A 21143-nucleotide genomic window follows, 5' to 3' on the forward strand; every position below is an offset into this window, starting at 1 on the left:
CTTCTTCAGAAACTATATAGTTATATATTTGTTTTGTTAAGTATGTACTGTTTTAAGTATAATATTACTGCATGATATGAAAATTATGATTTTGCCACATATAAGAAGATAAAAACCTTATTTAAGAACCTTGGTAGCCTAAATTCACTTTAAGTACCATTCCTAGAAGAACCTGTTTGGGCTTATTGGAAAAAACAAGGTTCTAATACTTGTACATGAAAAAGGTGTTTATTCTTCCCTGGGTAGGCGTAACCAAAGTAGCCTTTTCATCTTAATATTTCAGTCTGTTTCATTTGTGCTTTGATTAAGTCCTTTTCTCTTGGTCTTCCAGAGAAGGAAAATGGAGAGCAAATAACAGAATGAAGAGAAGGACGTCACCCTGATTAATGGCTTTACTAGGATGCAATAAACTGTAATCGTTTCATCCATAATATACCACCCTTTTTAGTGGTTTAGAAACTGAACTTTCCTGAATTATCCTTGAATCACGAAGGCTGGTAGGTACACGAATCAATTTATTGATAACAAACTGGGGGTCCTTTTGAGGTAATCATCTCGAAATTGTTTTGGTCTGAAGATTTCAAAAATATGTTTTTAATGTTTTAGCACTATAGCAGTTTTTCTCACTTATAGAAAATCCCTTTCCCGCCTGATAAAAAAATTTGCAAATACCCGTGAAAACCTGTCTTGTAATACTAACAGCTGTAGATTTACAAACACCAAAAAAGGCAGAAGCAGGTCGTAATTTGCTACCAACAGAATATGTTTGTGAGGAAGTGAGGATTATTACGAAAGGGTGTCAGAAACACGCAGGCAGAGTATACGATGACGATGATTGAATAAAATGTATAGCCGTGGATATCGAGAAAAAACGCATCAGGCATAACCCTTAATCAGTAATCAAGACAGAAAGATGTTTACAGGAAAAAAGACGGCCATACAGAAATACAAACAGATATACTTTATTTTCACCTTCTGCTACCTTGCATATATAACGAATTTATGTTTAATAACAAGCAGCAATCTCGCAGACTCGAACTAAATCTTTGAAGTAAAGATGTTTGTTTCCCGGAAATCAAACTTTATCTTCCTTGAACCATTCATCTAAATAGTGCAAATACTATGTTAGCATTATATTTTATTCATCACAACTGATCGTAGTTTCATAACCACAGAGCCTAACCGAGCAGTCATTTGGGTAGATCAGAAGGTCCCCGACTAAAGTAGTAAATAGTAGCAGACTGAGATAAGATCCTTGTGAAACATTATAGGGTTTTGTTTGTGCTTTAACAAAATGTGATTGACTCTGCAGTATAATACAACATAAGTATTTTGCTTGGTCGTCTTTCTAACAAATTCAGTGATCGTTGTGATCTAGCAAGGTAATAAACCTATCAAAAAACCCATAAGACATCAGCTTTTACAAGGAGAAATTCATTCTTGCAAATAAGTTATGAGATTTCCACAAGAACCATAAGATTTTAGGGGTTTCAGATAAAAAATTTGGATAGGGATTTCCGCCAAGGTGCACAAGATGACCATGGTGTGATTTGTAATTTGTTTTTTCAATGTTGCATAGAATGCTAGATACACTGACGAGAGTGTAGTCTTAATTATATAGATAAGTCGTGCAGGTTTACAACCCTGGCCGCAATGGTTGAGGTTTGTCCGCTGTTTAAGGCTGCCTGATATACTGAGGCACCCCATAATGGAAATCTGACTGTACAACATTTGGGTGCTCCAAGGGCATTGCGTAGACATGATACAGAATTGATAAAAAAAGTAGCGAAGATGCCTGAGATCTCTGTTTGCATGGGTGATTGAAGCTCTGTATCTCGTTTGTGCACAAAACATTTGTGCAACACTGTTAGCAGGGTCTCGGTGAAATTTTACCTAAACACGAGGCAAGCAAATTTACAATTACATTGCTGGAGCAAAGAATTGTAGACGACGTAAGCAAGTTTTGTAAAAGCAGCAATACACGACGTCATCAAGCGGAATTGTCTGATATTTGCATATGAAATGATGATATTTTAGTCACACACAGGCCGTCTCGCAGCAAGGTCAATGCTCCATCAAAATCCGCTGCTGAGATTTCAAAGCATGCAGTCAGTGATATTCTCCTTTAATGATGCGCGTTTGTAATCATGTTGGTGAATATACAAGAAATTCCGTTTTAATTGAATTGTTTGTCTCAACTGTTGCACTTTGGCAAATAAAATAGCCTTGGCTACAGCAACATACCACGTTTTTCTATTCACTGTGTTTTTGCTCTATAAAACATTTTTTCTCAGGTTTACAGCACAAGACACTCACTTTTAACACAACAGAGGAATTTAGGACAACAATGAAATAGTAAATAGATGCAATAGAGAATTCTACCAAAAGCCTATCCAAGAATCAGTAAAATCTCAATACTCTTTTAATATTAATACATAAGAAATTATTACATTAATATATATATATAAATATATTATTTTATTTATATATATATACACACAATTGGGCAGCACCCAAATATTTTCCTCTATATAGATATATAGTTGGAGAAAATAAAACTACATGTTTTATCTCTACAAGCCTGTTTCGTGAAAAAACTCACTCTTCTATACTATATTACGCTCTACGTGCAAATGTATTGAGCACTGTGCTATGGAACTATCAACAGAAACATTTCTATATATAAATAGATAAATATTATACATATTCCAGATTGCGTTTTCTATTCTGACGTGACAGTGCTCGATGTGCAAAAGCACAGAGCAATAGATATAATAAAATAAAATTAAATTAAAATAGAAGATCGGCTAGAAATGAGACATGTTCTCTGTTACTCCGAGTTTCGTGCTTGCGCACTCATCAGGCAGACTATAATCTACTCAAAAATTGTACCATGTTTTAAAGCTGGCTAAAGTGACATTATATATTTACATCTCTTTTAAGACAGGTCAATGCATACATTTAAAGAAAACATGTATTTCTTTGAATAACAGCATTCATCAAGTGTTCGGACATAATGGCGAGATGCATTCAACAAATCCATGTAATTTGATTATTTTTTACTATAATACAGACATTATGCTTTTGATGAATGGCTTATCTTACATTAAATGAACCATGTGTAATGGAGATGTTATATTTAAGAAGACAGTTCCAATGACATTTGCACCTCTCAGATTCGCTCCTTGAAGATCACACCCTGTTAGGTTGCAATTCTAGAAATTGGGATGACAATTGATAATTATAAAATTCTTGGCATCGTAAGAGAATCTAGATACAAATGGCAACTCCCTACCGGAGTCGTTGAATTACTAAACCTCAACAACCAGCAGACTAAGAAAAGAATAAATGGCTTGACCTCCCAAAGTGCCATTATAATTCATCCATTGAATCTTAATACGTCAATGAATAATCTTGCCGATCATAGAATGATCCAGAAAACCTAGAGAGATCTCGCTAGATGCAACCATGATCTGTCAAACAGAAAATCTTGTCGATCATCGAATGATCAAGAACACCTAGAAACACCTCGTTAGGTGCAACCATGATCCTTGGAACAGAAAATCTTTTCGATCATAAATGATCTAGAAAATTTAGAAATATCTCGTTAGATGCAATCACGATCTGTCAAATAGAAAATTTTGGCGATCATCAAATGATCCAGAAAACCTAGAAACATTTCCTTTGATGCAATCATTGCCCGTCAAACAGAAAATCTTGTCGATCATCAAATGATCCAGAACACCTAGAAACATCTCGTTAGATGCCATCATAACCAATGGGGGAATTATATGGATTACCGAGCAGAAGAAATAGAAAATCTAGAGTCATTTTACCCAATGCAGATAAGTGACAAATGCTTTAACTTTTTCTTCGATTAGAAAAATTATGAATCAACAACACTGAATAAACCACATTGAATGAGAGTATTCTGTTCTTTGGTATATGTGAACAATGACAAATAATGTAACAAATCAGTAAAAGTGTCAGTAACTATTGAAAATGCATTGGAGAGAAAAATTCAGGCGAGAAAGGACGGAGATTGTATGCTTAGACGATAAACAGAGCATTATGTCAGAAGAAGCAATCACCATTTATGCCAACGGCAAGAAAAAAAGAAAAGCAAAGAAGGAATCATTATTTTCCATCTAAGACCACAATAAAAGGCATTGAAAAATTTCTGTTTCATAAGCTGGCAGCAAAGGAAAGTAAAAGAGCTTACAGTTCTTCGATTACGATTACTGATAAACTGAACAAACAAACATCACTGATATTATTTTATTTGAATATCAATCATATCTAGGCAACTAAGAAGGGAGATTTAGCGCTTCTATGTTGTGCCCTACAAAAGAAAGTTTCTAGATCTCGATATGGGCGAAGCACAGTGAAAAATCCTACAGGGGTAGCGTTATTCTACCATCAATAAGTGTCTCTTAGCCTGATATATTATGCAGCCCTGCTTTAACAGTCTACCAACAAGCAGATGTTCAAGCCAAAGCTATCTTTAAATCACTGTGGGAGAAATTCGAAATCGTGGCAACATTGTAAGCTTGAGTTAATAAGCAGCTGAAAAACGGACATTTTTTCTCACCTCCAAGTCTGCTCCAGCTAGCACGGCATCTCTCAACATGCAATTCTGCATACGAGCTCCCTTCAAATTGGCGACTCGAAGGTTTATACCAGTCATCTGACTGCCATCAAGAACAGCTCCTTTCAAATTAGCACCTAGAGTGAAATTCAGCCTAAAGAAGTTCTCTTATGTTACTAGGCGTGAATCAGTTAATTTTGATAACTAGAGTTAATCAAGATTTTGCACATTTTGTCGGTATACAGTTTCCAAACTTAACTCTGCCTGCTACTTAACATAAAAAGTTTCTATCTTTGTCAACGGATATTTTACATTACCTGTTTGAAAGTCAATGAAAGTTTCAGCTACACTTTTGGAAAAACTCAATATAATGATCTTTAAAACTAAAATAAAGACGCAAATTCATTTGTTGATATTTCAGTTTCACAATTTTTTCTCGTGGAATTGGATGGTCTCGTTTCAAATTGTTCCTGTTAACCCTTATTTTTGAAATTCTTCATCAAAAGATTCTTAGAATCCACTGAATCTAAGAATCGGCTTCTAGATTACCATTCAAAAACACAATACCTTCAAGATTTGCTTTATGGCAAGTTGGATCTTCAAAATTGCATCTTTCCAACGAAGCACTCTCTAAATTCGCTCTTGGCATTTTAACTCCTCCCAGAGATGCCTCCTGAAAAATTCAGAAGTGATTCGAGTCTGGAAGAGCATGTATTTTCTCAAGACATTACATTGCAAAGCTTGTAAAAATTGCTCAGACAAGATATTCGTGGCCATACAGCAGCTATAGATATTTTTACGATTGCTGCAAATTCGTTTTTCAATACATATCCCTGAGAAAATAACGAGCAAGCTAACTATAACTTAGAACCGTCCTAAGAGTCTGCGATGTCCCTGATCGTTAGCAAAAAGAAATAGATCTTACATATCAGCGACATCGAGAATTCTTTAAACCCGTATCAATCTTCTTTTACAATTATTCGAGCTATATCTGCATAAATATTGATAGAATAGTTTGCATTTGCTATTCTAATGAGTAAAAGTTACATGTTCATTGTTATACTGTGGTTACAGAGTTTTCATTAACTAACCAAAACAAACAAGAAGGGCAGTAGCAAAACATTGACTGGTTAAAGGCGCTTAATACTCTGCAAATCCTCATACAATACGCTAAGTGATGTGGGTTCGCATATTAGCTAATTACAGTTCTACTTCTAGTAAGATCTCCCAGAACAAGCACTATTCCACGTGCGGATCATACACATCAGGAGGTGTGTTCACATTGAGAGGAAGGACTAGGACATCAAACGATAAACATAGCTTCTCATTGGCCTAAAAACTATCTTAAGAAGCTGAGTAGTAGCGAAGAAATATACATAACTAAGCAATAAATTTACAGTTTTTTATAGCTTCCTGTGCAATTTAAAATTATTCTACATCGTTTCACGTTTAGGGCTCCTTCCATGTAGAGAGGTAAATTTAAAACAACAAGCTAAAATGGTGGTCTCATACATTTAGACATGCCCCTGTCAGGTCCGCTCTTTCGAGACAGCTGTTCCCCAAATTTGCGCCAGACAAATCACAACCAGCAAGATTAGCGAGTTTGAAATTTATATACCGCAGATCCAAATTTGACAGATCAGCACCACTTAAGTCGATCCCCTATAAAGAAAAGTGCCGGATGATCAAGTAATTGTTGATAAAATGATGTATCATGTATGCGATGTTCTGCTGAAGTACAAAGCATTTAAGGAAAAGTCGTGATAATTTCTATCATACTTTTCAATATTGCTGCTTACAACTTTAAAAATCTGATAGCTTCTATGTACCTATCATATTTATTTCTGCAGCAAACAACTTAATGCCCAAATAACAAAACGATTGTGAGAGGATTGACAATATTTTCATTGACAACTGTATCCAGAGGTTGATTTTTATATTTTAATAATCGTTAATGGCTTTTAAATAGGTTTTATGGACCAAACAATTCCTTGTCCTAGAAAATTTCGAAAGTCACACAACAACACAGGATATGGCCAAAGAGAAACAGTTTTTCAAAGTAATTCATAATGTTGTAATTTATGATGTTGCAATTCACGATGTTGTAATTCACGATTTTGTAATTCACGATGTTGTAATTCACGATGTTGCAATTCACAATGTTGTAATTCACAATTTTGTAATTCACGATGTTGTAATTCACGATTTTGTAATTTACGATGTTGTAATTCACGATGTTGTAATTCACGATGTTGTAATTCACGATGTTGTAATTTATGATGTTGCAATTCACGATGTTGTAATTCACGATTTTGTAATTCACGATGTTGTAATTCACGATGTTGCAATTCACAATGTTGTAATTCACGATGTTGTACTTCACGATGTTGTAATTCACGATGTTGTAATTCACGATTTTGTAATTCACGATGTTGTAATTCACGATGTTGTAATTTACGATGTTGCAATTCACAATTTTGTAATTCACGATTTTGTAATTCACGATGTTGTAATTCACGATGTTGTAATTTACGATGTTGTAATTCACAATGTTGTACTTCACGATGTTGTAATTCACGATGTTATAATTCACGATGTTGTACTTCACGATGTTGTACTTCACGATGTTGTAATTCACGATGTTATAATTCACGATGTTGTAGCTCGTGATGTTGTATAGATGCTGTAATTCACCATTTTATCATTAGTGCTGGTAATTCAGTCAAACTATAATTTTGCCTGCTTCGAATATTCAGAAAAACAAAGGCACATGGTTTGAAAACTTTGAGATAAAGAGAACTAACAGGGAAAGTTTGTCAACATTAAGAAGCAATCCAGCATCAATAACATGGCATAGAAACAAATAGAAAAAATCGAACGAAATAACAACAAAATTTTAGCAGAATAAAAATGAGCTGACCTGACATCGCAATTCGCAGATAGAAGAAGTTGAAAGTAAGATTCGCACAAATTCGGCCCTTTCCATTGGAAATATGCTACTCTTCTTTTCGATTCTCTGAGAAGAGAAAATAAGAAAATGGTCAAGTGAAGAAAATTTTGTCATCAACCTTCGCTGGGCGCTGCATTGTAATGGTCTAGAATTATATGATGGGATGGTGGGATAACCCTCAATTTACCTTTTGGTAAAATGTCCCTCTTTTCATGTATTTCCACAGATCAACAAAAGGCAATAGATATAAGAGACACGATCAATAAAAATAGAGAATAGCAAACGTTGTCAGTGACATCCAATTTTCCATCTCCCATCCCAGAGCAAAGAGCAAAGAATAAGTAGATCTAAGCATTAATAAAACAGAGAACTGAGAACTCGCGTCGACTTTAAGTCTTCGACTTCGCGTCGATCTTGTGGATCAGTAAACTTCAATGAACTTTAAAATACTTAGTGCAAAGATGACAAAATGCTGCAAAAAGTCGTAATGCCTGGATCACTGAAAGATCTCCTTCGATGCCCTTCAGTAAAAACCTACGAAGTTTTAGCAATACTTTTAACATTTTCTACCTTTATGTGGTGTTCTAACTCTTCCACAACTTTTCCAAGACCATAAAACTTTGCTTCTTCTAAGACACCTGTAATTATATGCAGATAGTTGTTATCAAATTGTAGACCGCTCTATGTCAATTAAACTTTAAAACGTTTGTTAAATTTGATTATTTCATATTGCATGGTAGAAGATAAGGATTTTCACCACAGAGATATCACTATCATCATCATCATCATCACCACCATCACTATCATTATCATCATCATCATCATCATTTTCACAGCTATTAACTTAAGAGAGAACGCCTTGCGCACGATGAAAATTGTTATTTATAAATTGTCTAAGATGTAAGCGGCTTTTCTCTTTCCGCGCTAGAAGCAAACAGTGGCCGTCTCCCTGTAATTGTGACTTGAATGGTTCTACATCTTGATGACGGAACCCAGTGCATCTAGAATTACTTTTAATGTAGCTTTGTGCTGTGAAAAGAACCCAGTAAACGCCGTATCTATATGTGAACATAGGCCCGTGGCAATTTTTTCTCCCAATTTCTCGCCCCAGTCTTTTCGTGCAAATTAAGCGCGCGGATATAGAAAAGGTGTATTGAAAAGCAGTTTGATAATTTTAAACTCATTTCTTCATAAGGTAATGACATAAAAACAACATTCTTTTATCTCTTAAAAAATTAGAAATAAAAAATCAAATTTGATGAAATTAAGAATATATTTAAAACAAAGCGAATACAAGCCTTTGGCGTCAACTCTTTCGTCAAGTATCAGTGCCCCTTGACGCAAATAATTGAGCAATGCTTCAAAATAGACTGGACATCTGTCTATGAGAAAAGCGCCCTGTCCATCCACCCTGCTGCACCATGAATTCTCTGCAAAATAAGATAGCTTTGGAAATCACTTGTTGAGAGAAAAATTGTTATAAAACAATCAGAAATCTACAAGATGGGTGTTATTACATAATGGCAAGCTCGAAATGGCGTAGGTTTATAACATGTGCACAATAACGTACGTAGGGTTTGCATGACCTCTGTGGAGGAGAAATCTTTGCCTCTTCTCCGTGCTAATCTCGGTTTGGTTTAATCTTATTCTTTTTTGGGGTCAGTTCTTTTTTGCTGGTGTGTACTGATGTGTGTATAATGGGGTTTTGTGCCTGGCTAATAATGTACACAAGAATAGAGAAAGCCGTCGTAGTTTCTGAAATTAGTACTAAAATCCTACTTCCAAGAAACAAATGAGCGTACATTGGTAAAATGATCGTTCCATAAAAGAAATATTTCTAAAATCGTCATTTTGACGTTATTAAAATGAAGTCAGAGGCTGCTGCTTTTTTCGACAGCGTTGAGAACTCCGTTTTACCTAAGTGGAACAAGTGGTCATTTTCTCGATAATTCATTACCCCTGCAACGGGTAATTAGAGATAATGTACTTGTATTTCAATTTTGCCAAACCCAAGGTTAACAAAACCATACTGTAAATCAAGACCTGAATTTTAAAACATTCACTCGAGCACATTCTTTGCTGGACGAGAAATGGGTATGAAAAAAGGGGTATGAAAATGCTACCACAAAAGGTTGGCTATGTCGCCACTCAAAAGTGGCTTGGAGTTTTTATGAAAAAATGCCTAATTAATGTGAACTGTATAAGTAAAAAGCCATAAAATATTTTAGAGAGTGATGCTCTAGAAAAAGGAATTATAATAAAATATATATTGATGTTTGAAGATACTTCACGCTAGTTCCGCTTCAGCTCTTCTTTCTATCATTATAGATTTATTATTGTGAAGTTTCAGGACTTTATTAGGCCTATTATTGTGAGTGTAGAGATGTCATATTGACATGTCTTAAATCGATGAAAAGACTCAATCAATTTTCAGACGTACCGTCAGATGAAAACATTCGTGCGAGCATACTATCTGGATCTTTGGTCAAGGTGCTTCTGCAAAGTTAAAATCAGTATTAACGAGAAGGAAGATGGTTGAATAAAATGCAAATGATAAACGATAACTTATTTAGATCATAAAGAAGACGTTACACGGTAAACAAAATTTTTATCACGGGCAAGCTCAAAATTGATGATTTGGCAATAATTGTCCAGTCAAAATAAAATTAAAAAATTAAATTGATTTTCTTGAACTGTGGGACCAAGCAGAGAAGATCGGGAAGGTATTAATATTTAAAAAGCGTGATAGACAGTTCCAGGTCATTGTAATTTGGATATCTTTTTAATTTAATTGGCGCTCAAGCAACCTAGAGCCGCGCAACCGTGTAGGAACAGTTTGAAAAAGCTTCTAATAAGAGGGAGTCACAAAGAAGATATACGCTGAGGAAATACTCCTTTGTAAAAGGTTGCTTAAATGACAAGATTCTCTCTAAGACAAGAGCCTTGAGAAAAACTGTAGTCCCATCACAATAAAAAAACCTGAAAAATCATTCTAAGCTGACTTTTCAGATTGGGTTATTAAGCAAAATATTTAATGTTCAAAAGCAAGAAAATAATGAGTGTTGAATAGAAGCTTTTGAAAATATGATATTTTTCGCCAATAGAATGTGTTGAAAACCACACTGATAGACACAATTAGCAATTGCAGTTTTTTCAATAACTAAAAACATCGTGGACCGATCAATTATATTGTTGGAATGCATTTATAGCGTCTTTTCTGCTTTATAAAGTTGTTGGAAAACCCCAATGAAAGCTTGGACCTTTGTCATGTCTTCATGTCTTCAAAGTTATCTGTTTACATCTACTCGGGACACAGACTGGACCAGATTTAGAAGATATAGTAAGCATTGCATCAATTCACAAAGTCCTTTGCATTGCATTATATAGAGAGCACTTGTAATGGCGAACGTCATTTTTCATTTTCATTTTAAAATTATTTACCCAGGGTACGAATTCAGTCTAAATATTTATTCAGTCAACTGGCCCTGCAAAAACTACTTAGAAAATTAAAAAGTAACATACTATAAAATTTACAATAAAAAGAGCGGAATATGGCTAAATCAAAGATGTATAAATTTACAACAATACACCTCAATATACATATATATCAAAGATGTATACAATATACATATTATTTTTCCTTGAGTTTGGACCTCAAGGCATTAATCGAGGGAGCCATTTTTGTGTCCAAATCGAGACTGTTTGATAAGGCAATTATCAATCACGACTCCGAGGTATTTTGTTTCGCTTATTAGGTCGATTTCCTCACCCCCTACTCTAAAAGAAGGAAATGTGCTAAGACTATTCTTTAGCTCTTTAATTTTTGGCTTAGAGTAAATTATCATAGCTTGGGTTTTGACAACATTAAGGAAAAGCTTATTACCCGGTAGCCATTTTTCAATTTATGAAAGCTCCTCATTGATTACTAGGTCCAGTTCATCACTTGTATCAGAAGAATACGAGATTGCCATGTCGTCGGCATACATTGTAGCCTTAGCCTCCTTAAGAGCAAATGGCAAGTCGTTTATGTATAGAAGAAAAAGAAGGGGCCCTAGGCACGATCCCTGTGGCACTCCGATATTAATATTTTCAATGCTAGAAGTTGTACCATTGACTCTACAGCACTGCTGCCGATAATGAAGATAGGAACTGAATCATTTGTATGCATGTCCAGTAATTCCATAAAATTGCATTTTATCTAGGAGTATTTGATGATCAACCGTGTCGAATGCTGTTAATCATTTGTTGTTATTGACTCGGTTACGCACGTGTCGGTATGAGGCCATTAAAATTGAAGAGCTTTTCTTGATGGCCATGACCTTAAGCTTATCCCTTGTACGAGCAAGGGCTTTAAACTCGTTAGTAAACCATGGAGAGTACCTATCAGAAAAGTTCTGTTAATAATATATAATAATAATTCATTTATTTACAGTAGGCGTTCTTCACAGTAGTAGCTAAAAGATAAGCTAATTAAAGCTTACTATTTATAGGAATAAAAATGATAATCTTATAAAGTGATATAAAAGTTATTAAAAGAAATAAATTAAAATACCTAGGATTTATTAAATAAATAGTTGAAAATAATCATGTTAGATAATTCATGTCAAGATCTAAAAAGGTTCTACATAGCTTGCAGTTGCAATTATCCTTCCATTGTTTGATCTTTACTTATCTGATCTGATCTAAGGTAGTAAGACTACTTAGGTTTTTCAAGTTTTCTTGTAGATTGTTCCAATGCTTACATCCTAAATAGGACAAGCTTTCGATTCCATGAGTTATGGTTCAAGTTTTTGGGATTTGCATTAATCTACTGTTTCTAAGGTGGTAGTGGCTGCTCTTTTGTATGAAAATTTCATTCCTAAAGCTTGGATTGAGTTTATGCATAGTTTTGTAGATCTCAACCATTAGTAGTTGAAGGTTTCTTTTGTGTATGGAGACACAGTTGTTTTCAATCAGGAGAGTATCAAAATCTGACACATTGTTTTTGCATGCGATACGCAGTGCCTTTTCATGTATATGGCTTATCTTGTTATTTAAGGTTTGGTCACAGAACATCCATACAAGTGGGCAATAGCTAAATTGGGATAGAATGAATGCCCTCGTTGTTTTTTGAGTTGTGTTACACCAAGTAGTTTTTCCTCGCTGCTTTCGTTGATTAGGTTGTTGTCTATTTGTATGGCTAAGTCATTACTTTGATCGCCAAAGGTCAGGAAGTGGCATTTGTCCCCATTTAACTTCATACAGTTGTCTCTAAACCATTCTGCAACTGTTAATGAATTTTTCTCTAATTTTTCAATTACATGTGAGGGTTTAATGTCGCTCGCATAGAGAGTTGTGTCATAAGCAGATCGTTTATGCAAATATTGAATAAAAGAGGCCTTAGAACTGAACCTTGTAGAACACCCTTGTCGATTACTTTCCATTCACTGAAGGGCTATCCGATGCTATCACAAGTTCGTGGTTTGAGCAGTCAAAGGCATTTGATAGGTCCATAAAGACAGCCCCGACACACTTTCCGGTGTCCAGGCTAATCTTGCATTTTTCAGTGAAGGGCAGTGGGGCATGTTGTGCACTATAGTTTTCTCGAAATCCACAAAGCAAAGGGTTAAGGAAGCCTAGTGAAAACGGTTTCATCTGAGATTCAATATGTCTTTTGTATACTTTTGAGACTGGTGGGAGAACCGTGATTGGTCTATAGTTTTTCTTAACATCTATATCCTTTTTTATGAATTGATGAAATATCACCAGCTTTAAGCTTCGATGGGAAGTTGCATTCATCCATGTTATTATTGAAGCAGTTTTGTAGAGTAGCTGCAAACATTATTGGATTATCTTTCAATATTCTTGCAGGGATGCTTCCTATAGGGGATGCCTTTTTGCATTTAGTATTACGAGCTGATGCAAAGCTTCCAGAACAGTGATGTTACTAAAGGTAAACGGCTCAGACGGAACCCAATTCCCTTATCTTATTAATACTTGGGTGTTTTGATATTTTTTAATAGCTATATAAATAGGGTCACTTACTCCAATTGTTGATGATAAATGAGCTTCGTTTTCGGTTATTCCTAGTTCTTGGTGGGGCGTATTTTTCAATAACTAATGAGAGTAGATATGACCACTTGTTGACTGCCTCATTAATATCTTTACTTGAACTGACGATACTGTCCCAATCGATCTGGCCTAGATCCGACAGGAAATTGTCACTGTTGAAATTCTTCTAGCTTCTAGCTACATAAACAAGATAGTGATCCGCTCAAAGTAATACTAAAGACACCAGATGCAACCACGTTTTCAGGCTTGTTCGTGGTCGATAAGCGTTGATGAAGTTCGCGTCACTCTTGTAGGCTCGCGTATCATTTGCGTCAGACCGAACAAATCGTAGATCTCAGCTAAATGCGCAGTATTACTGAGTGAGCTACAGTATTCATCAGCTACCTACGACGAGAAGTCACAGTTGGTATCACCCATGAAAATCATTTCTTTGTTTTCCCTATCGAAATCTTTTAAATTTCCTCCCTATCGAAATATTCTAAAGTTCCTTCCAGTTTCCTTTCACTCAGCTGTAAGACAATCAGCACGGAAAAAGCATCTGCGTGCGTAATATCAGCGATGCTATTCATTAGCTAAGCTGTAGAGGTGGCCCATTTCTTATAATGAGCAGACAGATAAACTGTTTTTAAATAAAAATAAGCCCTCTAGCTGTGAAACAATAGATTGTGCACAATAATATGCCTCCACTGTTTCGTGCATTTTAATTAAAATCATATACCACCAACGTGAGGCGAAGCAATGCACCGATGCACCATATTTTGTATTTTTCTCTTCCATCATAAAAAACTTAAAATATTTTCTTTACAAAGGACGAAAAAAGTTCTTAGTTTCAAAAAATCTTGATATTGACATGATACGAGTACTGTTGAGTGACCGGTGTCTCCCGATATTTTATAACCAAAATGCTCTATTTATTAGCAACAGACATCGTGTTGCTTACTTACTACGTGTTTTTCTCCTGAATACGTGGTTATCTATGGCATCTTCCAAAACAGAACAAAAACTGCTTGAATTACCTAGTGGTAACGAACCGAGTTCCTCCAACATTTAAAGTAACCCACTCTCTGTTGCCAGCGTTCACTAAAATAAAATGATTGATAAAAAATTTTTTCTGAATTTGAAAGCTTCTAGAACGTTTCTCTACATCATAAAATATGATTATTAGCTCCTATCTTAAAGTCGGGTTCATCTGAAAAGTCTTAGGAACGGGTAAGGGATTGGAAGTAGTAGTTTTTATGAAAACAAATGAAAAATGCAGAGTGCAAAGTGTTGGGTGTGTCAAGAAATTTGAGCAGTAGTTGTAGCACCAAGCAAACAATTAAATGCAATTACAAAACTACAAGACTACCGAGATAACATTTCTCTCACAAATTTGGGTTACCTTACTTATGAAGGGGGGAGGGGAGGGGGGTGGAGGGGGATGGTGGTGGTGTAGAGACCAAGCAAATTTCGTAACGTAACACATCTGTATGCAATAATGTGGAGACGCATGCTCGTCCTAACGTGACATTTTAAAACAAGATTTTCAACATGGGTAAGAACAGTTTGACTTAAAACTTCAAGAAAGTTTCGTATAAGGCAACGAATAATACTATAAAAAGCACCTACTCGATACTTTAGATTTAAGCACGCTTGAGCATGGGACCACATTACCAACATTCGGGGACAAACCTACAAAGAAACGATCAATAAATAAAACTTCACTTCCATTACAATAAAATTCTCAGTAACGGGCACCTCTCAGTAACGGACACCTCTCAGTAACGGACACCTTCTAACCGATATTTCCCAATAACGGCCATCTCCCAACAACAGCCAACTCTTAATAGCAGACATCCCCCTACAACGGACATCTCCCTATAACAAACTCCTCTGTACAATGGACATCTCTTTACAACGGACACCTTCCTTCGACGAACACCTAACTATAACAAACACCTCTGTTTAACGGAGATCTCTATACAACGGACACCTCCCTACAACGGACAATTCCCTCAAACAACACAGTTGTACGACATGAAAGTATATGATAATTTACCAAAAAGGGGCCTTTACTGTAATTATTCAACATTTTTGTAGGACTGCGATCTCACATTATTTTCGCAAACATTATATGCTTGCACTGTCAAATGATAAACCCTTTTTCTAGATGCTATCATACTTTGCATTAAGGACTTTTGAAAATTGCTCAAACCTCCCCGAAAAGATACTTACAGACTTCGTTACAGCAAAGATTTCGTTATGAAACATTTAATTTAAAAAATCAGAAACTATAAGGCAACGATTAAAATTTGTCATTTAAAAATAGAGATTCCCTGTCCATTTATGCGTAAACAGGCCTGGGAAATCGCAACTGTAATCAAAAGACTTTCGTAACACTTAACCCTCTGACGCAATACAGTTTAAGTCACTAAAAGGTAATCCTTCACTTGCTGCAGCTGAGCCATATTTTAGTTTGAATTTATTCTAGCGCTTTTTATCCCGGGCAGAGGAATAAATAAATAAAACAAGGTTTTGATTGAAAATCCGTTTAAAATATGCAGATTACTATACCTTTTTCGTCCCTAAGTTCTGTTCATGATGTTTATCTCAGTCTAGTCATAGCGGGATTGTCGTGTTTACCTTCCGCTACCCGCAGAGAAACATCTGCTTCCGATAGCAGAGATTCATAACGTGGAGCTTCTGGGCTTTAATTCTTTGAGTACAGGGGCGTTGGGGGTACTAATATTCAAAACCGACTTAAATCGGCCACACCCGCAACCCACGAGATCCTAGAGCCCCTTCCCCCCAGCATTCTCTAATTTATCGCAAATATAGTAGAAATATACAGTGAATGCAGAAATTTATAGCAAAGCTAAAAAGCTGTGCTAGACACAGTTGATTTATATTTTTATGAAATATAAACAGAGTGAGAACTAAGCTTTGTTTGTCGCTCGAAACATATTCTCGAATTAACCAGGCTTAACTACTGTCAATTGTTTTGGTCCTAAAGATTCTACATGCTGACGGCATTACCCAATTCCATTGATAACCTAATATCAATAGTTGAATTTATGCCACCAAAGAAGCTATTTGTGACTTAGGGAACTTTATTTTCGAGTTATAATGTTCATTGCTGGTTGCTTTCCTGGGCAGAAATATTAACATTTCATAACGGAAAACACTGCAAATGATCTTCTACAAGTTTGAGACAGAAGGCTGAGCTCTATCACTTGCTATAAAAAGGTCACTTTATTTGAAAAATTTATGACGAAGACCAGCTTTTTAACAAAAATTGACAAAGATCACTAGACATAGCAATTTTATATCGTAGATGCTGACGCCAACCAACCAGAGAACAGCCAGCTTTTTGAATTATTTCCCATCTAAATAAAGACCCTAAACCAATACCATCTAGACCAGATCCAACCGTTCACACGGGATCCCGTCCAGATGAGATCCACACAGGATCACATCTGAAGGTGCTCCCAAAAGTGTTCAGATAGTGGATACAAAAGTATACAGATCCACCAGCTACTGTGTAAGTGCAAAGCCTATCAGTATCCACTCTAATGTAAACTGGGTCTGAGTATAGATGATATTCTAATAGTTACAAATACAATAAAGGAACTTATTTCTTACATTGTTAATTAAATGCTTGAGGGTTCATTCAAATACTTAAACAGTACTGCTGTATAAGTGGCAACCAGTATTTATTAAAATCTGGATAATTCTTACCGTTATTACATTTGACAGGCTATAATAATTTCAAGACATTCATTGTCTTACCAATAAAATCTTCTCCACAAGAAACCAAAACTGATTCGTCATCTCTACAAAAATATAAAATTAAATGTGTAAACCATGGGCTGAAACCATGGACATGCTGAAGTGATTTCAATTTTTAAAAACAGAAAGAAATTTGGTATGCATACCATTATTAAATGTAAACATATCTTATTGGCATTCTTGTACATTTTCGGTCCATAAACATTGCTTTTACCTTTTAATGGTGCAATTTACTGGTTCAATGCAGGGTTTTTCAGGAAAATTTAGAGTTGGGTATCACATTTGTGGGAATGCGTTGAAGGAGAGATTGTAAAGGAAAACAATTGTATAAGATTTTCAGACCTTAAAAGAAGAATGTTGTCCACTTCTGCACCATCCATTGAAAATATTCTTAAAGCTTTTATTTTCAATTCTTTGCTAGCAACTTCTAAAAGTTCCTGGAATGACTTTGGAAAAACAACCATCTGAAATTGAATGAAAACTTATGAAAAGTTACTTTGAAAAATAATAACATATCTCATGACCCCTTAGTACCAAAAGACAGAGACAGGGACAGAGAGACAGAGACAGAGAGACAAAGAGACAGAGAGACAGAGAGACAGAGAGACAGAGAGACAGAGAGACAGAGAGAGAGAGAGAGAGAGAGAGAGAGAGAGGGAGGGAGAGAGAGAGAGAGAGAGAGAGAGAGAGAGAGAGAGAGAGAGAGAGAGAGAGAGAGAGAGAGAGAGAGAGAGAGAGAAAGGAGAAGCAGAAAAGAAGGAAAAGAAGGAAGAGCAATTTTGAAGACTGGAAAAAAAAGGAAATTTTTGACCAATTTCGCAATTTTTAGACGTGTCCATCCCAGTCCACTCTGTGGGGCACCAATAGTAGGTAAGAGTGCAAGTGGAATAAGAAACGGAAGACCTGTGTTATCAATCGATAAAACCCAATGTCATCTTAAAAAACTTGTATCAGCATAATGTAGGATTCTGTAGATTAATACAATATACAGGGCATGGGGATAGTGTCCTTGAGCCAAAAATGTCATAGAGCGAGTTAAATCTGGAAAAATCAATTTCAGACCACCCATACCCATGTGAGGTGAGGAGCTGTTGATACACCAAAGACCTACTAAAAAACTTCACATACTTCACAAACCAGGGAATTTTAAACAGACTCTGGTGGGGGAATTGCCTCACCATGCCCTACAAGTTCTCCCACCACTTAGGAACAAAATGCTTGTTTTGCTCCAGATGCCAAGCCACTTTGGGGCCCTTTCAAAAAAGGAACATAATGTAAATGCTGGTAAAAAGAAACATACACATTTTCTATCACTATGGCTTTGGTGAAATTGCTCCCAGTGCAAGCTCTAGAACAAGCTATGCCTTCAGTTTGGAAGACATCCAGATTTTTCACTGAAAACTTTTCAACAAAATATTTTTGCTAGCATGGTTCTTGGTCTAGAATGTTTTAGAGTGTTTTAGCTAGCATGGTTAGAATGTTTTAGAGAGACTTTGTAATAGTGATAAGTGTCAAATTTTGAAGCTTAAAGATTCATCCTAAAGAAAATTTGGTATGGAAACAGTATGATCATAATTTCAATGGTAATTTTGCGGTATCATGGTAATAATCATGGTAAGAGTTTCCATAATTTAGTCTCAGAAAAGATATAGTTCAAAACAAGTCACAGAATATTTATTTGAGCTGGTCTACAATACTTTACTCCTGGTTTCTTGAGGCTTTGGTATCCAGGGTAGCTAGATGTAATAAACTGCAAACATGAGAAAGATTTGAATCGGCAAAATTGCTTATTTTTCTAAGATAATGTCTTTAGTAGGAACATATCTAAACCAAATAGTTGTCTTATCTTTTTCATATGTATGAAACAACCCATCTAGCCCTTACAACATAACAAACAGAAATTCCTTAGCATAAGCAGAAGCAGACAGAGGCATATTACCTGTCCATAAACCCCGTACAATTTCTTGGGGTGAGCATGGGCCCTTTAGAATAATGCCCCACCCCTGAAAAATCCTTAAAAAATGCCCGGTTACAAACTGACAGTGACATGCAGACATCAAATACTTTTTGTTGCAAACAGAAGCAAAAAATTCACCCTTGGCATATTGTAATTTGAAGACATTGCTTCTGCATTTGCTTCAGGGGGCATCATGGCCATGGGGCAGAAGGGGAAATGGCCCCCTCTGGTTTCAAAATTTGACAGATTTTCAAAAAAATCATTGTTTTGTCAGAAAATTTTCAAATTTGAGCTGTGGGTGAGATGGAGAAGTGAAACAAATTTTATTGAGGGCAATTCTTTTTAAACTTTTTAAACCCTCAGAATTTACCGATTGCTACCATAGATTATTTTGTACCCTGGTTACCAGAGCCTCACGAATCCAAGGATTCAGTATTGTGGACAGCTAAGCCTTACTCAAATGAATTTTCTGTGACTTGTTTCTAACTATATTTCTGAGACTAAAGAATAGTGACTCTTGCACCCAGGACGGAAATTGGTCAACATTGGTCATAAATTATATCTTTATATAATATTGAAAACCAGAACAGTGAGTGCCAATTTTGTGCCTATCACCATATTTGAAAATTTTGTCACAGACTCGAAAATTTGCATCTATGTTGCATAAGGTAAAACATTTGAAAACGAGAACAAGGAAGTCGATCAATACCATTGCTTTAGACCAGTGGATATTAAAATAGAATTTAATTATCAATATTTGCTCAAAAGAATGCAATAAATATTTTCGCAAATTTTTTCTTTCTTGCCCCCTCTATAGAGTTCATTCGCCACGACGCCTCTGATTTGCTTCCAACACAAACAGATCTTACCTTCCCACCCTCTGACCGAGCACCATTCTTGAATAGCTTTAATCTTGAAACCATCGTTTCTGTCAAGATGCAGCTCATAACTGCAGTTCAATTTCGTAAATAGACAAAAACTTCTGTTCCTAGATTTTTTAGTTCCCTTGAAACATTGGTAGAAAATCTAAGGTTAGAATGTAGGCCAGTCAACAACAACAACAACATAGGTGCACGGCGCCCCACTTTTTCAAAGATGAAAACTTTTTTGATGACTTTTTTTAATTATCTTTGAAAAAGATCTTAGAAATAGAAAGAAAAATCTTAGAAAAAAAGAACAAACTGAATTTTACCAATTCATCTAGGTATATTTTTCTAATTGTCTATTATCTGCAACAATTCAGTAAATACCTTTCTGTATCATTGCAATGTCTGCATTTTGGATGTGTAAACATGGCCTACTGAAAATACTCGAGACAAAGAAGATGCACATTTCTGTTCAGGAAGTAAAATTTTCTCAATCAATACAATAGCTTCTTGTTATTTACATCGATGTGCACCTTGAACCAAAGGTCACCCTTTCTTTCTTTCCCCAACGTTTGTCACTAGCGTTTTAGCATGACTCCGCCCCTCCCAATTTTTTCCTAAAAATCAAGAATCAGTGTTTTTCTGTGAATCGTTGAATTGTCTGTTCTGAGTGGTATCTTAGACCCCGTTTACACTGTCCCGGGACAATTTTGTACCGTTACGGTTCGCAAGTGTTTACACTGTCGCGGTTCCAAATTGTTCCGTTTAGCTGTTCCGTTTACACTGTACCGGTACGACCTTAATTTAATGGTAGAACATTGTTCAGAAGAAGCTGTATTTAGTCAACCAAGGCTTTTATTTTGCCGCTGAAGTCAACAATCGAATTTTTATTGTGAGTTAAAATGGAGCGGAAGGCCGATTAAAACTTTACTTGGACGAGAGACAAGGTGGCTTTAATTTTCA

At 35.8% G+C, this 21143-nt stretch overlaps 1 protein-coding gene across 1 annotated transcript; it reads right to left on the bottom strand.

Moving 5' to 3' along the window:
* Positions 1-357: 357 nt before the first annotated feature.
* LOC135695938 (BTB/POZ domain-containing protein KCTD9) lies at positions 358-20374 on the bottom strand. The gene is made up of 13 exons (XM_065215167.2): positions 20184-20374; positions 17700-17821; positions 17358-17401; positions 15198-15260; positions 14606-14669; positions 9979-10034; positions 8837-8968; positions 8109-8176; positions 7509-7604; positions 6101-6250; positions 5156-5261; positions 4592-4725; positions 358-3215 (listed from the first exon to the last, which is right to left on the bottom strand). The coding sequence occupies exons 1-13, from the start codon at positions 20259-20261 to the stop codon at positions 3102-3104; spliced, it is 1227 nt and encodes a 408-aa protein (XP_065071239.1). The 5' UTR covers positions 20262-20374; the 3' UTR covers positions 358-3101.
* Positions 20375-21143: the final 769 nt, after the last annotated feature.

This window comes from Rhopilema esculentum, chromosome 14 (assembly GCF_057945365.1).
Source record: "Rhopilema esculentum isolate cy_ngs chromosome 14, ASM5794536v1, whole genome shotgun sequence".
In the NCBI taxonomy this organism is placed as follows: Eukaryota; Metazoa; Cnidaria; class Scyphozoa; order Rhizostomeae; family Rhizostomatidae; genus Rhopilema; species Rhopilema esculentum.